General features: G+C 46.8%; 1 protein-coding gene across 4 annotated transcripts in view; it reads left to right on the forward strand.

The window, feature by feature from the left end:
* Positions 1 to 14,478, forward strand: part of USP47 (ubiquitin specific peptidase 47) — an 80,106-nt gene that overhangs the window by 41,309 nt on the left and 24,319 nt on the right. For all 4 annotated transcript variants that reach the window (XM_061566815.1, XM_061566816.1, XM_061566817.1 and 1 more), the window contains 9 exons: positions 244 to 403; positions 2,710 to 2,806; positions 3,894 to 4,039; positions 6,206 to 6,285; positions 7,533 to 7,682; positions 8,727 to 8,822; positions 10,301 to 10,456; positions 11,033 to 11,200; positions 14,033 to 14,167. In XM_061566815.1, the coding sequence (XP_061422799.1) occupies positions 244 to 403; positions 2,710 to 2,806; positions 3,894 to 4,039; positions 6,206 to 6,285; positions 7,533 to 7,682; positions 8,727 to 8,822; positions 10,301 to 10,456; positions 11,033 to 11,200; positions 14,033 to 14,167 (1,188 nt within the window). The remainder of the gene's footprint in view (positions 1 to 243; positions 404 to 2,709; positions 2,807 to 3,893; positions 4,040 to 6,205; positions 6,286 to 7,532; positions 7,683 to 8,726; positions 8,823 to 10,300; positions 10,457 to 11,032; positions 11,201 to 14,032; positions 14,168 to 14,478) is intronic.

The following is a 14,478-nucleotide window of genomic DNA, read 5'->3' on the forward strand; positions in this document are numbered from 1 at the left end:
TTTCTATCTACGTGGCTTTACCGAAAGACCCACAGATTAAGAGTCTCTTAGCCACCACTTTTAGATGCCCCCCCCCCATGCCGTTGCCAATCTCGCCTGACGGGGACGGCGAGTTGGATTTATGGAGGCAGGGCGACGACAATGGTATCGATAGGATTGACTCCTCGCCGCACTGCGAAAGAAGTTCTACATACGTACTTATGCGGTTAATTGGAGGATTCGAGTTTGTGGCACCGTTCTCAGGATGACTCTGGGGGTACGAAGGGGCCCGGCGGTGGAGGCGGCGGCGTGGACGAGAACGGCCACGAGAAGGTGACGGGCTCTCCTCCCAGCGAGAGCGTCGCAACCTGCGCCAACGATCCCGCCGGCCCTGCTTATGGAGTCCTCTGCAAGTCTGAGACCGGTAACCATGGTGCACCATGTAATTTACTGTGCGCTTTTCAGCGTTTTGTTCAATCCACTGCTGTGATGTTAAATCCCTCGTCCCTGGTATGCTGGAGCTGACCCTGATGCCTGTATATTTGGAGTTTGCATGTTTTCTCTCCCTGTGGTCACGTGGATTTTTCTCCGGATCTTCCAGTTTTTCCCAGCACATTTAGAAACATGCTTTTGGAGTATTTCGCCGCGATAAATTTCCACGTGATAAGATACTTCGTTGAGCTATTATTTGTGACCAGGTTGCGTCTGAGAAAAAGCGCTATGTTTCTGATTTGGGCCTTACCTGGTAAAATAAATAGTTTAGTATTCGGACTGGACTTGAGCTGGAGCCTGACTAAAGCAAGAAACAAGCCGAGTTCCAATCATTCGTGTTCCCATAGCAGACTCCATTGTTTAACCAGGAGAGAGATGACGATGCACAGGCCCACTGAGACAAGCAATGCATTGCCTCTTTGCAAGGGCGACTTCAGAATCAGCATCTTGATTTATAATGGCGGAATCTGATGAAGCTATAAAGCTCTTTTTCACAGATGTCCAGTCGACTTCGGATGGGCCACTCAAGAATTAAATTATTTGATTCCATCCACCCCTCAAGTCTCTATTCTGCCACCCTATGCTGCCCATGTTTGGGAAGCGATCTTTAAACAAAGTCGAATGTACAAGTGTGTCAGGTTAAGCTATTTAAAGTTAAATGCTACATTTTAAACTGAATTATCACGTAGATATTATACACACCTAGGGCTGTGTCCCACCAGGCTCTCCACCATTCGTTTAACTATTCGTTCGTGAGAAATAAAATACTTTAAAATCCCAGATTGTATATTACAAAGTATGCAAGTTACTTCACAGTGATGTCACTTTATTGCTATAATGACACACTTGACCTTGCTAAATACTATATATATAAACTATTGTTGATAATGCTTTTGGCTGTGCCAGGATGGAGGAGTAAAAGTTGGAGGTTACAGGCATGGGCAACGCAATGGGACCCAGAGATCAGAGAGACAAAGGGAAAGCCACCGCGGCAAGATGCTAACTACCTCGCCTTGTGTGCAGGAGGTCGTGGGTTCGATCCCAACCCTGACTGACGCCTGCTGCTGTATATTTGGAGTGTGCACGTTCTCCCCGTGATAACGTTGATTTTCCTCCAGGCCCTCCGGTTTTTCCCTTCAAATTTGAAACATGCGTTTTAGAGTATTTGGCTGCGATACATTTCCACGTGATAAGATACTTCGTTGAGCTGTTATTTGTGAGCAGGTCGCTTCTGAGAAAAAGCGCTATATATTTGAGTGGGCCTTACAAGGTAAAAAAAAAAGTTTATTTTTAGTTTAGATATCACTCGCCACTGGTGTTAATCACGGCTGGGCATCAAAGTCAATGTCACCTAGTTAATAGCACGAATGTGCTTATCACTACGCCACCGCTCTGCTTCATACTGTTTACTACACCCTTTACTATACCCTGTTAAATGCAGCTGCCTGCCAACCCCACCACGCCCTATCAGAGCTTGCCACCCAGCACAGTTGGCAATAGCTCAGTGCGATGCATATCTCCACGCCCTGGCAGCTGCAGGTCACCCTGCGGTGCCGTATGGATGCCCTCTGCTGCAACGCAGCTGTGTACTTTCGGCGTGTTGTTGTTGGGGCTGTTAAAGTCTATTTATGTTTTTGTGCATTGCTGGTAACCGCCTGGAAAATACACGGTGAACACCGTTTACCGGTTTGCCACAAACACAGAAACGTCCAAAGCAATAAACCTGCTCTTACATTTTTATTTAAAGCTTTCGTGACTGCAGGGATTCATATTCTTGGTTCTTTAGGTAAAGTCACGTAGGCAGCCAGAGTTGATAATGCTAGTTGTAATTATTGGCGAAACGTCCTACTCTGAATTGTAAATGTTGTGGGATTACTTTCCAACACACCAGTGTGCTGATCTAGTAACGAATTTGCATGTTTTCTTTACGTAACAAACCTTACTAATTGGCTGTGTCGGGTGGTGAGGGGTTTAATGATGCATTTATATTCACGCGATCTAACTACAAAAACCTCTTATGGATAATATTGGTCGCGAAAGCCTATGTGTTAAATTAATGTACCATTGACGATGATACCAAACAACACCACTTACTATGGATAGGTGGTCTCTGTGGCATTTTTAGAACGTCTCCCAACGGGGATCACCTATAGGTTCACGTCGGAAAGGGTATTCAGTGAGGAATATTTTCTTTTGAATGTTGACGATTGGCCTGATCGTTGTATTTGCCTTTTCCAGGCTATGTGGGCCTGGTTAATCAGGCCATGACCTGCTATCTGAACAGCCTCCTGCAGACCCTGTACATGACCCCCGAGTTCCGCAATGCCCTCTACAAGTAAGTGGCCAACCTTTGCTCGTCCACGTGGTTTCTCTTGCAACGATGGTGGCTTGGCCGATGCGATTGCAGGCACTTTGAGCCTTGAGCTACCGATGCTGGAAAATGGTGCCGGGTGGTTCGAGCTCCCAAGAGTTTAAATTACAGACGCTCCGCAAATTAATTCGGCAAAATGGATAAAAAAAAGTAGCAATCGTCCCATGACTAAATGCATGTAATAAATTAAATGTTATCATCATTTACTCTTCCACTGCTGGAAAAATGAATTCCCCCACATTATCCAATCCATTAATTGTGCGTCAATTTGACGAGCTATCATCAGCACTGTGCGAGATCTGTTCGGGATGTCTTCGAGAACTTATTTACGGAAAAGTTTGACATTGGTGCGTGAAGGGCGAGACTCCCGCTTTGCCCGCACATGACATGAATGGATGTGACAATGCGAGCCAATGGGAGTTCTGTAACTTCTTGCTGTAACATGTGTGTCTAATCACGCGCCACTTGGCAGATGCCGTCACAATTTTACTGAGTGCAATGACCTCGGAGAGTTTTGCATTCGGGTTTATGAATACTTTGGCGTGAGGTTGATCCCACGCTTACTTGCGTAACGAGCGTCGCGCACTGGTGTGTTCTGCTGTCAATTTGTTTGTTTCTTGTGTTGTAATTGACTGGATAGCACGAACACGTAGCAGGCAGGCGTAATTCTTCGTATTCAGCCGTGATATTGGGAACAGGCCATTGCGAATAAGAGGGGTTTGTGTGGCAGCAAATTGGTTATATTTTTTTATTGATAATATGATAACAGTAAGAGTTTTCGTGATTTTTTTCAGTGTTAAATTTATTTTTACATCTTAATTTAACTTCATTATTTTTGTTGTTGTTCCAACTGGGAACGGTTAATAATTGAAAGAAAAAAATGCCATTAGGGGGTCATTTAATATTTTTGGGTCACCTTAAAAGCATCGCGGCAGGCATTTCCCCCTCCACACGCCCCTGGCGACGGTTCCCTCGTCGGTGCCAGGGACGTTGATCGTTTTGAACTCGCGCCCAACTCCCGTTGTGCCGCCGCGTTCTTTTGTGCCACAAGGTGGGAGTTTGACGGCTCAGAAGAGGAGGGGGACAAGTCCATCCCCTTCCAGCTGCAGAGGCTCTTTGTGCAGCTGCAGACGAGCCGCAAGCGCGCCGTCGAGACCACCGATCTCACGCGCAGCTTCGGCTGGGACAGCAGTGAAGGTGAGGAGGAGGGAGGGAGGGAACGGAATGAGGGAGGGAATGAGGGAGGGAGGGAGCAAATGAGGGGAGGGAGGGAATGAATGAGGGAGGGAGGGAATGAGGGGAGGGATGGGATGAGGAAGGGAGGGAATGAGGGAGGGGGGGGGATGAGGGAGGGGGGGAATGAGGAAGGGAGGGAATGAGGGAGGGAGGGAGGGAATGAGGGGAGGGAGGGAATGAGGGGAGGGAGGGAATGAGGGGAGGGAGGGAATGAGGGGAGGGAGGGAATGAGGGGAGGGAGGGAATGAGGGAGGGAGGGAGGGAATGAGGGGAGGGAGGGAATGAGGGGAGGGAGGGAATGAGGGAGGGAGGGAATGAGGGAGGGAGGGAGGGAATGAGGGAGGGAGGGAATGAGGGGAGGGAGGGAATGAGGGGAGGGGGGGAATGAGGGGAGGGAGGGAATGAGGGGAGGGAGGGAATGAGGGGAGGGAGGGAATGAGGGGAGGGAGGGAATGAGGGGAGGGAGGGAATGAGGGGAGGGAGGGAATGAGGGGAGGGAGGGAATGAGGGGAGGGAGGGAATGAGGGGAGGGAGGGAATGAGGGAGGGAGGGAATGAGGGAGGGAGCGGATGAGGGAGGGAGGGAATGAGGGGAGGGAGGGAATGAGGGGAGGGAGGGAATGAGGGGAGGGAGGGAATGAGGGGAGGGAGGGAATGAGGGGAGGGAGGGAATGAGGGGAGGGAGGGAATGAGGGGAGGGAGGGAATGAGGGGAGGGAGGGAATGAGGGGAGGAGGGAATGAGGGGAGGGAGGGAATGAGGGGAGGGAGGGAATGAGGGGAGGGAGGGAATGAGGGGGGAGGGAATGAGGGAGGGAGGGAATGAGAAGGGAGGGAGGGAATGAGAAGGGAGGGAGGGAATGAGAAGGGAGGGAGGGAATGAGAAGGGAGGGAGGGAATGAGAAGGGAGGGAGGGAATGAGAAGGGAGGGAGGGAATGAGAAGGGAGGGAGGGAATGAGAAGGGAGGGAGGGAATGAGAAGGGAGGGAGGGAATGAGAAGGGAGGGAGGGAATGAGAAGGGAGGGAGGGAATGAGAAGGGAGGGAGGGAATGAGAAGGGAGGGAGGGAATGAGAAGGGAGGGAGGGAATGAGAAGGGAGGGAGGGAATGAGAAGGGAGGGAGGGAATGAGAAGGGAGGGAGGGAATGAGAAGGGAGGGAGGGAATGAGAAGGGAGGGAGGGAATGAGAAGGGAGGGAGGGAATGAGAAGGGAGGGAGGGAATGAGGGGGGAGGATTGGGATAGTCGGCTGTTGTCAAGCAGAGTTTTGACGTGAGTGTTTCTCGTCACCGGAGTTGAGGGAGGGTGCGATGAGAAGGTAGAGCAGTGATGAAAGAAGAGAGGTGGGCAGGATGCACACCAATTAGGATCTTGTCAAAAATATATATATTACCCAGTAAATATTATCTGATACAATAATACTATAATTTTTTTGCCGGTTTTATGCCAGAGCTGCTTGCAGAGAGACAGGGTAGCAGTTCATCTTGGTGGCGGGGCCACGCCTTTTGCCGTCTCGTATTCCTCGTATTTCTCGTATTTGGCATCGATTAAACAACAACATAAAAAAACTAAAATTGCCACATTTGTGATACACGACGTTACGTAACACCCCCCATACAGCAGCACTTTTCTGCAATAAACACGGAGAGCAATGTGACACGCATTAAGCACATCTGTGTTTGATGTTTTCTTTCAAACTGCTTTTTGTGTTTAGTTTGTTGTCCTTCCCCCCGCACCTCCGATTAGCACGGTTGACTACGTACGGTATGAAAGAAGTTAACCATACGTACATGATATAATCAGAAAGTTGCAATGAATGGGTTGGGGGGGGGGGGGCACGTGTACAGGATGGAAGAGGACACGTTACCAACATAGGCATTGCTGTGTCAACCAGAGGTCAGTGACCAGAGCGAAGACCTTAAGCTAGATTAGTGGGATATTGGAAGATCAAACCTTGGAATTTCGGTGCCAACTATGAAACAACTGAGCATGCCAGCAGCCGGAATGAAGCATTGGTGAGGTGTCGTGCCATCGATGGCTGTGATGACACCTTGACTTTCAGGGTTAACCCCAATAAGGTTCAGATGAACGAACGGCTCTGCGAGGCTTTTCATGCTGCTTTTGTTTTCAGCTTGGCAGCAGCACGATGTCCAGGAGTTGTGTCGAGTCATGTTCGATGCCTTGGAGCAGAAGTGGAAGAACACGGAGCAGGTATGACACCGCTCCTCCCAGATGCAACACATCACCCCTTGTGTTTGTTAGCTTTGTATAACGAGCTTTAAAATATATCAATGTTGTGGCCCACGATCAGAGTCAAGAACCGTCTTTTTCATTTGAAATACCGGCCAATTCTAACTCTTGCCTACACGCTGGAATTGGGGTACCTACAATTAAGCGGGTGCCTTCACTTTGCAGTGAACAGTTTAAATTCCTCATTTACCTTAGGCGTAGAGCGCTCGTACCGCTGTTAATTGCTGCATTGTGCCATATATCACACAATGGTGCCAATTCTCAGCAGTTTGCTCACACGTGGGTTTTTGCTTGGATGCATGTATGCATGCTTTTGAATGCATGGTCATGGATTTTCTTCCTGCTCTCAGCATCAATACATGAATGTAACGTGACAGCCCGCGTGTGTCATGTAGTGCTTTGGAGGCAGCTCGATGACCAGGAGATGGCAGTAAATCAAGGGGGTTCACGGCCCCCTGTGGGTTTTCTTAGCGCACTCCGGTTTCCTCTCCAATACCAATAGCCGCCATTCACCACAAAGTGACGGTGGTGCCACCACAGCACCTGTGCCAGGCCAGGTGCACTTTGAGACCACGTGAAGTGTCGAAGGCTCGCTGACAGGAGATTATGGGACAGACCCGGGTGCCATGGGTTGACTGACTGAGATGACCTGCAGATGCACCAGCTCTACCCCCTATTGTGTTTCCTCTCACCCCCTGAAAAAAACATACATTTACAAGGTATTGGCCAAGTCTATCAATGTTATATATTCCTGAAAAACAGCCACAAGACTCTATGACACTTTCCAAGATAAGAGATATATTACATTTACGTACAATCGATTTTATTTACGTGCCGGTGTATTGTTGCTCTGGAGGCTGGGAGATGAATGATCGATGTTTGGTCGCCGCGTTGATGATATTTGCCATGCGAAGGCTGCCATCTTTTACTCCATTACATTCCCGTACAGTTGAAAACTCTCCAATGTGCGACTGTGGTCATCCAGAACAGACCGTACAGCATATCACGACACAATGCCACATTTACAAATACGAAGGAGGCATCACAGCGATTCCCTCCCCTGCTCCTGGCGCGGTTATATGGCTTTGACCACCTGTGTGTGAAATTGTAGTCTTTGCTTTGCGTCTACATTAGCCATACGAAGGGAGAAGAAGACGTGCCAGTCTGCGGTGTTGATCATGTGCGCTCTTCGCCTCCCACTCGACCAGGCGAATCTGATCAACGTGCTGTACCAAGGCCAGCTGAAGGACTACGTACGCTGCTTGGAGTGCGGCCACGAGAGCTCCCGTCTGGACACCTACCTCGACATCCCTCTCGCCATCCGGCCGTTTGGCTCCAACCAGGCGTACTCTAGCGTGGTGAGCTTCCGTTGTTGCCGCCAACGTCGTTTACCAATAAGCGTGTCGGTTATTCACGAACTTGCTATCCCAGATTTTGGCTATCCTCGAATTGCATCTGGAACTCTACATGGCTGCATTGAGAGAGAGAGAGAATGAAAGTGGTGAGATAGTGATGAGAGAGAATGTGACGCAATAAAGTGATCATATAAAATGATGCATAGCATAATCATAATTTAAGGTAAGTCTATTTACAAACTATAATTTATTACTTCAATATTTATTAAAATGTACTTTATGTTTATTATGACCAATAAATAAAATTGTGATTAGAATTATTTTGTATTTAATAGCTTAGGGCAATATTTCTATTCACGACCATCTTCAAAACGTATCCCTCGCGAATAATGAAATGCGGCAGTTTTGTCGACAGTAGAATTTGCCCCAAAGTGTGTCCCTGCTCAAACGAGCACTTGGGGCGACGCTCATCCTCGGTGGTGGCTCAGAGCCAGCGGTGGAGATTACAAGCACCCCCCACTGGGGACTTGTTTTGTTAACCTTGGAGATGTTGACCGCCCAACTGTGATTTAAACTCGTAACCTTCTAATTGCTTTTCTTGATTTGAAGCTTTCGTGACTGCAGGAATCTATCCTCTTTGGTTATTTCGGTAAAGTCACGTAGGTAGGTAGATACCTACGTGACTTTCCCGAAAGAACCAACGAGTATAGGCCTGTTGCTGTAAAGGGCTGTGCAGCAGTATGGTGGTTTGTGTTGAGCAGGCCTGTTGCTTTATAAACGTGCGTTTGCAGTATTTGGCTGCTATAAATTTCCACATTGATAAGCCACTTCGTTGAGCAATCACTTGTGGCCAGGTTGCGTGTGAAAAGAGCTACATAGCTCAGTGGGCCTCACTTGTTTAAAATACAAATAGTTTTTAGTTCATAATTTGAGTTTTCTGCCGAGGGTTGTTCAGTGATATGTGGTGGTTTTTGTGGCAAGCAGCAGGCCTGTTGCTGTAAAGGGCTGTGCAGTGACATCATTGTGGTCGTGCTCTTTGTCTGGCAGGAGGAGGCGTTGCAGGCATTCGTGCAGCCGGAGACACTGGATGGCACCAACCAGTACTTCTGTGAGCGCTGCAGCAAGAAATGCGATGCCCACAAGGTGAGCTTACGGCCTGGTTGAATGAATAAAAAGTTGATTTTGAAATAAAATAATCGTATTTATTATTTCGGTCACCAAGAGGAAAGAAAGATTCTTCCGTTTCAGCACACATATAAACTTCTAAGTAGGGTTGCCTTGGATGATCCCAAGATGATCCTCTTGTTCAGGTAAGCTGTCTTGGGAAATCTCTTGAGTCTTCCCTAGACAATATAAGCCCCAGTTTGTATCCGTTTCTTCATCATACACCACTCAAGACAAATCACTTACATGCCGTTCTCCCTCCTTGCATTGTAATATATTCTTCCCGTGATATTTTTCCGTTATTTACCCTCATTTTGTGTAGAACTGGCCTTGTTCTGCAAGAGAAAGGGCCATTTGGCCAAAATGTGAAGGTCCTTCCTATGATTGACAGTAAAACGCCCTGTATTTAATTCTAATGAACCAGCCGTTCATTGCATAAGTTTACCGAGGCAGCCACTTTGCACATTGTTTATTGTAAGGTGTACAGAGCACGTGATACACTCGAACAGGGGTCTCTATGTTGTGGAAATCTTATTGCCGTGCTAATCCGAATACTTGATAGAGACGTTGCATTATGCCGAGCGTCAAATTCAGTGGCTGCACACTTCTTATTCCCACGTAATCTGTCTTGGAATTATGGAACGTCAGAGCGAGCAATGGGGGGCGATGCTCATCTCCATTGACCTTGCTGAGCCAATCGTAGAAATTCCACATTACCCTGGTGCGGGCCAGCTTTTATCAACAAGATAACCACTGTTGACTTCCTACTAAAGCAGCTGTCATTTTATCGTCTCGGAAAGGGGTGGCGAGTCAAGTTCACCCCCGCCCGGGTTTTGAACTTGCACTACCCTGCTTTTATTATTCAAGCACTCTCATCACAACACCACAGGGCTGGCTGTGTGTTATTATTGTGAGACGAACTCCGGTGTCCCCTCTGCCTTATGTTCGATTTTCCTGTGGTATTATCACTGTAAAGTGAGCCCGACAAGTTTGCACAACTTTGCTATTTTGTTCTCAAATCCTATTCCTGTTTCGTTTTCAAGCATATTTTCTCGCAAAATAATGTAGATTATTTTTCTTACTCAAATAATGGGTTACTTTACGCAGGGTAGGCTGTGGTAAGAGGTTTAGATGTGGTTAAAGGCCTTTTGTGTCCTTGTGCTTACCAGAATGATGTCATCAGCCATCATCCATTTAATGTCCAGATTGTCGATCCCCTCTTGAGGGCCCTGCTATTTGTTTGCAGCTCAACAAACAACCACGTTTGCGCCGCCAGGATGAAAATATTTGATTGATTCGTGAATATAGACGATACAAGTAAATCAAATCAGATTGACGACACAGCGCTCGCGTCACACTAACACAGGCCGCCACCTGCCCTCCTCTGTGCCAGCATGCGTTAGTAACGACTACCGTTGCGTGTTACTGAGAGCGATTCCCGTTCTCTGCTTCCGCAGGGCCTGGAGTTCCTCTACTTCCCGTACCTGCTGTCCTTGCAGCTGAAGCGGTTTGATTTTGACTACTCCACGCTACACCGCATCAAGCTCAACGACCGCATGACCTTTCCCGATCACCTGGACCTCAACGCGTTCATCGAGGCCCCCGATGAGGAGGTAATGCTCAGGACACGATGAGAGAGAGAGTGCGTGCCGTTGTCACCCTGGAGAGAAGGCGATGGATCGAAGTAGTGGAAAGTAAAAAGAACGCCGAAAGCGGGACCCTACCCCAGTGGACAAACGCTTGAAAGAAGACGAATTAATAAAATGTTACGTTTGATACATTCTTGATTTTCTTATGCGTTGTTCTACATGGCGTTTACATGAGAAGCCACTTTGTTGAGCTATCACTCGTGGTTAGGTCGCTTCTAAAAAAATAAGTTAAAACCTCTGGGCCTTACCTGGTAAGATAAAAATAATTACATTTAATTTGTATATTTTTAAGTGATTTGTTTACCTTTCCTCTACTTTGCACTCTTACCGTGTGTTTGTGTTGTTTGTTGTTGTCACGTTCTGACCTGCCCCTGCCGGACGTCTGCGTAAAAGAGCTTTTTACAGCTTGTCGGATTCCTCCAGCCTAAATTCAATTTTTAAAATTCTGATTCCACATGCACACACGCTGCGCGTGTGTTCAGTGGTCGCACGTGCAGGTAATCTCACGCCGCGTGTGTGTGGCCCCGCGTTTTTGCGCAGAAGTGCGGTCAGGCAGACAGCTGTGCGGACAGCGGAGCAGAGAACGAGGGCAGTTGCCACAGCGACCAGCTGCTCACGGATTTCAGCTACGCAGACGCCGTGGACGAGGGCATCGACCTGGAAAACAGCAGCCTGGGCGAGCGCAATTGCAAACCCATTCTCGCCAAGGTGAGGGGTGGGGGGGGAAGCGTTGTCCGGCACGCCGCGGTGGCTAGGAAGTGTTTACTACCTCGCCTGGTCTACAGGAGGCCGTGGGTTTGATCCCGACTCTGACGACACCTGTATATTTGGAGTGTGCGCGTCTCTCTCTCTCCCTCCCCCTCCCGTGGTCGCGTTAACTTTTTTCCAGGTCCTCCGATTTTTAAATCCTTTATGTTAAGTTCACTTGCTTGCTTGCTTGCGCGCTTATGACCGTGTCGTTTTTTAACCCACTTCCCGTGATCCAATCGAGCTGACATTTTGCACACAGACTCGTTGTGCGTGACAATTTAGTTTCGTGAAATTTATTTTCCAAAATGTTACGCTTTTTAGGATTTTTTTTTATATTTAATTACCAATTGCTTAATGGTGGCAGGCAATCATCTGACCCATAGGTGGCAGCCATCTCAAGCCAGAGGACGAGAGGACTCTAGCCGCCACGCATATAAAGGATTTATAGTGAAAAACTTTGTTTTTACGGGTTAATTTTTTCCCCTCCACATTTACAAAATGTGCATTTGGAGAATGTTGCCGTTATAAATTTCCACGTGATGAGCCACTTTGTTGGGCTATCATTTATGGCCAGGTCGCTTCTGAAAAAGAGCTGTAGAGCTCAGTGTGTCTTACCTGGTTAAAATACAAGTACTTTAGTTTTAGGTCAATCATCCCTGCGCAGCATTTCCTCTTGATGGAAAGTAAAATGTGCTGGCCGTTGAACCAGGGCAGCTTCCCGCCATGAGCAGATGTTAATTTGTTTTGACATCTTTGAGCAAACATCTTGTATCGCATGTAGCCCCAACACATTTTACCACGTCGTGATGAAATGCACGTGCATGATATCAAAGAGATTTTGACTCGTCACGCTTCTGGTGCGTGTTTGATGTCAGCGTTATTCTTTTTTTTTGTATTGGCAGAATCTATGAGCTTACAACACATTTTGATAAAAAAAAACATGGTTAGGTACTATGGTGATTCATACTCATTGCTTTACATTGGAGTTGTGCTCTGTCTTTGTATTAATACGTGCTCATTGCTGTGAAAATTGGATGTGTTGTCGAGAATTATGTGGCAATGTTGGTGGCATGTGCACATTTCCTTAATTTAGAATGTAGTAGATCATCGATTATCCGGCGGCTTCGAAGGGAAGGTGGTGCTGGATTTTCACAAACGCCGAATAATCACATCATTATTTAGAACTAGTTCATAAATAATTAATCTCATGTGATTTTTTAAAATTTGTATCTACAATCAGAGACTAACAACTACTCCAAAAATTTGTATTTTTCCAAGAAAAAAATTGTTGACGACTTGATTCAATTTCTTATATTTAAAGACATACCGATCGGAGACCAGGCAATTGGAAGATTTAATTCTTTTTTTTATTAGAACAAAAATGTATTAACTTAATACTCTGAGGGGATTATCTTTTACCCTTTTCAAATTATTCAGATTTGAACATCATAAAATGGGGATTTTTTCATTCAAAACCACTTAAAAAATTTGAAATATGACAACAATAAAATATAGAAGAATGTTTCTCGCTTGACTTTTATTCGCTGATTAACGCTCTATCGAATGAAAAAAACACAATCTTATATTTAGAACGGTTTCTGAATGTCACGCTCGAACATGTTTATGGGGCACTTAAAATCGAGATTTGTGGGCCTTAAAATTAAACATCTCGGATTTTCAGATTGTTCTTGTTGTTTGTGTTCTAAATGCTACCTATGTACCAAATCTCAGCTCTATACTTTGTCAGGAAGTACCCTTGAGGTTTTTGAGACATACAGATTAAGGTATTTATTTATATATAGATAGCTTATTTAGCACTTGTTTTACATAATGTTTTTAGGTGTGAATGGCTTTTTAGTGTGTTTAAATTGTTGTACTAAATTTAATTGTCATAAATAAACATAAGAATAGACAAAAATAAATTTCCTACTGGAAAAAGTTGCTGTATTTACTGTACTTTACTTAACACTCCAATCTTGAAGACTCTTCATGGGGTGATGTAGGTGCTACACTCTTGTTTCAACACCCATGTGTTTGACGATTACCGGACTGATGCAGTCTGTAGACCGGTGCTCCGGCGAACGCCGAATTACGTGCACACTTTTTGCCGGATAGCGCTGAATTTCTTCCGTTTTTATGACTGTAGTTATTAATTTAAAAAAATGTATATACATGGAGTATTTTAATTGTTAAAGTTGTATGCAGTGTTGAACTTCTTTAGCACCGTACGTAGCCAACTGTGCTCATCAGAGGTTGGAAATAATGCACCGTGTATAATATTTGACACTGAAATCAAGCCTAGCTACTTTTTTTTTGCCACGTACATGGTGCCGATCGCAGGACTTGGGTACAGCCTTTGGAGCGGTTTTGCCGGTTTCACCGGATCAGCGCAGGACCACCGGATAATGTTGGAAGCCGGATAACCGCGCGCCGGATAATTAATGGACGTTCAACTCTACTTGTTTATTAATAAAGGGAATTCTCACCGAGTCGGAAGACCATTCAGAAGGAAGCACCTGCTTAAGGGGTTATGGATAATTAACTATTGAGTGTGTGGGAGCAGGGAACAAGTACCTGGTGAAAACCCTCAAGTGTCCGCACGGAAGGATCAAAACCCAATTGTACACCGCAGTGAAGTCACCCGCACCTCCGATTAGCATGGTTGGCTACGTGCAGTGTGAAAGAAGTTCAGCGTACATGCGTGCGACGATGGCAGTCATCGCCAGTGGCGGTGGCGGGATGGGCGCTAACGCGGCGGGCCTGGTTTGCTGTGCCTTCTGGTTGGAGCAGCAGGGGCCCTGGGTGTACGAGCTCTTCTCCATCATGGTGCACTCGGGCAGCGCGGCCGGCGGCCACTACTACGCGTACATCAAGTCATTCAGCGACGGCCAGTGGTACAGCTTCAACGACCAGCACGTCAACAGGGTGAGCGCTCTCGCCGTCACGGCGCGGACAAAACCGCTCTCAGAGGGAGAGAGAGCAGTTGCCACGTGTCGGCACTGAGCTGCCCGTTGGGGGCCTGGGTTTTAATCCAGGTCTCGCCCACCTGTGGTGAGAAATGCATTGAGCAAATTTGACCTCTGAAGACTGCAGTGTTGTTTCTCTTGTGACAAATTCTGCCATAGCATGGCTCTCCAGTGCGTTTTCGGGTTGCACCGCGTGTTGTTCGGCATCATGTCCGACAACGTTTCACCCCACGCGACACTGAATTCGCTTCCTGAACGAGCTTCCAGCAC

Source organism: Lethenteron reissneri, chromosome 37 (assembly GCF_015708825.2).
Source record: "Lethenteron reissneri isolate LAM-NWPU_2019-01 chromosome 37, ASM1570882v1, whole genome shotgun sequence".
Taxonomy (NCBI): domain Eukaryota; kingdom Metazoa; phylum Chordata; class Hyperoartia; order Petromyzontiformes; family Petromyzontidae; genus Lethenteron; species Lethenteron reissneri.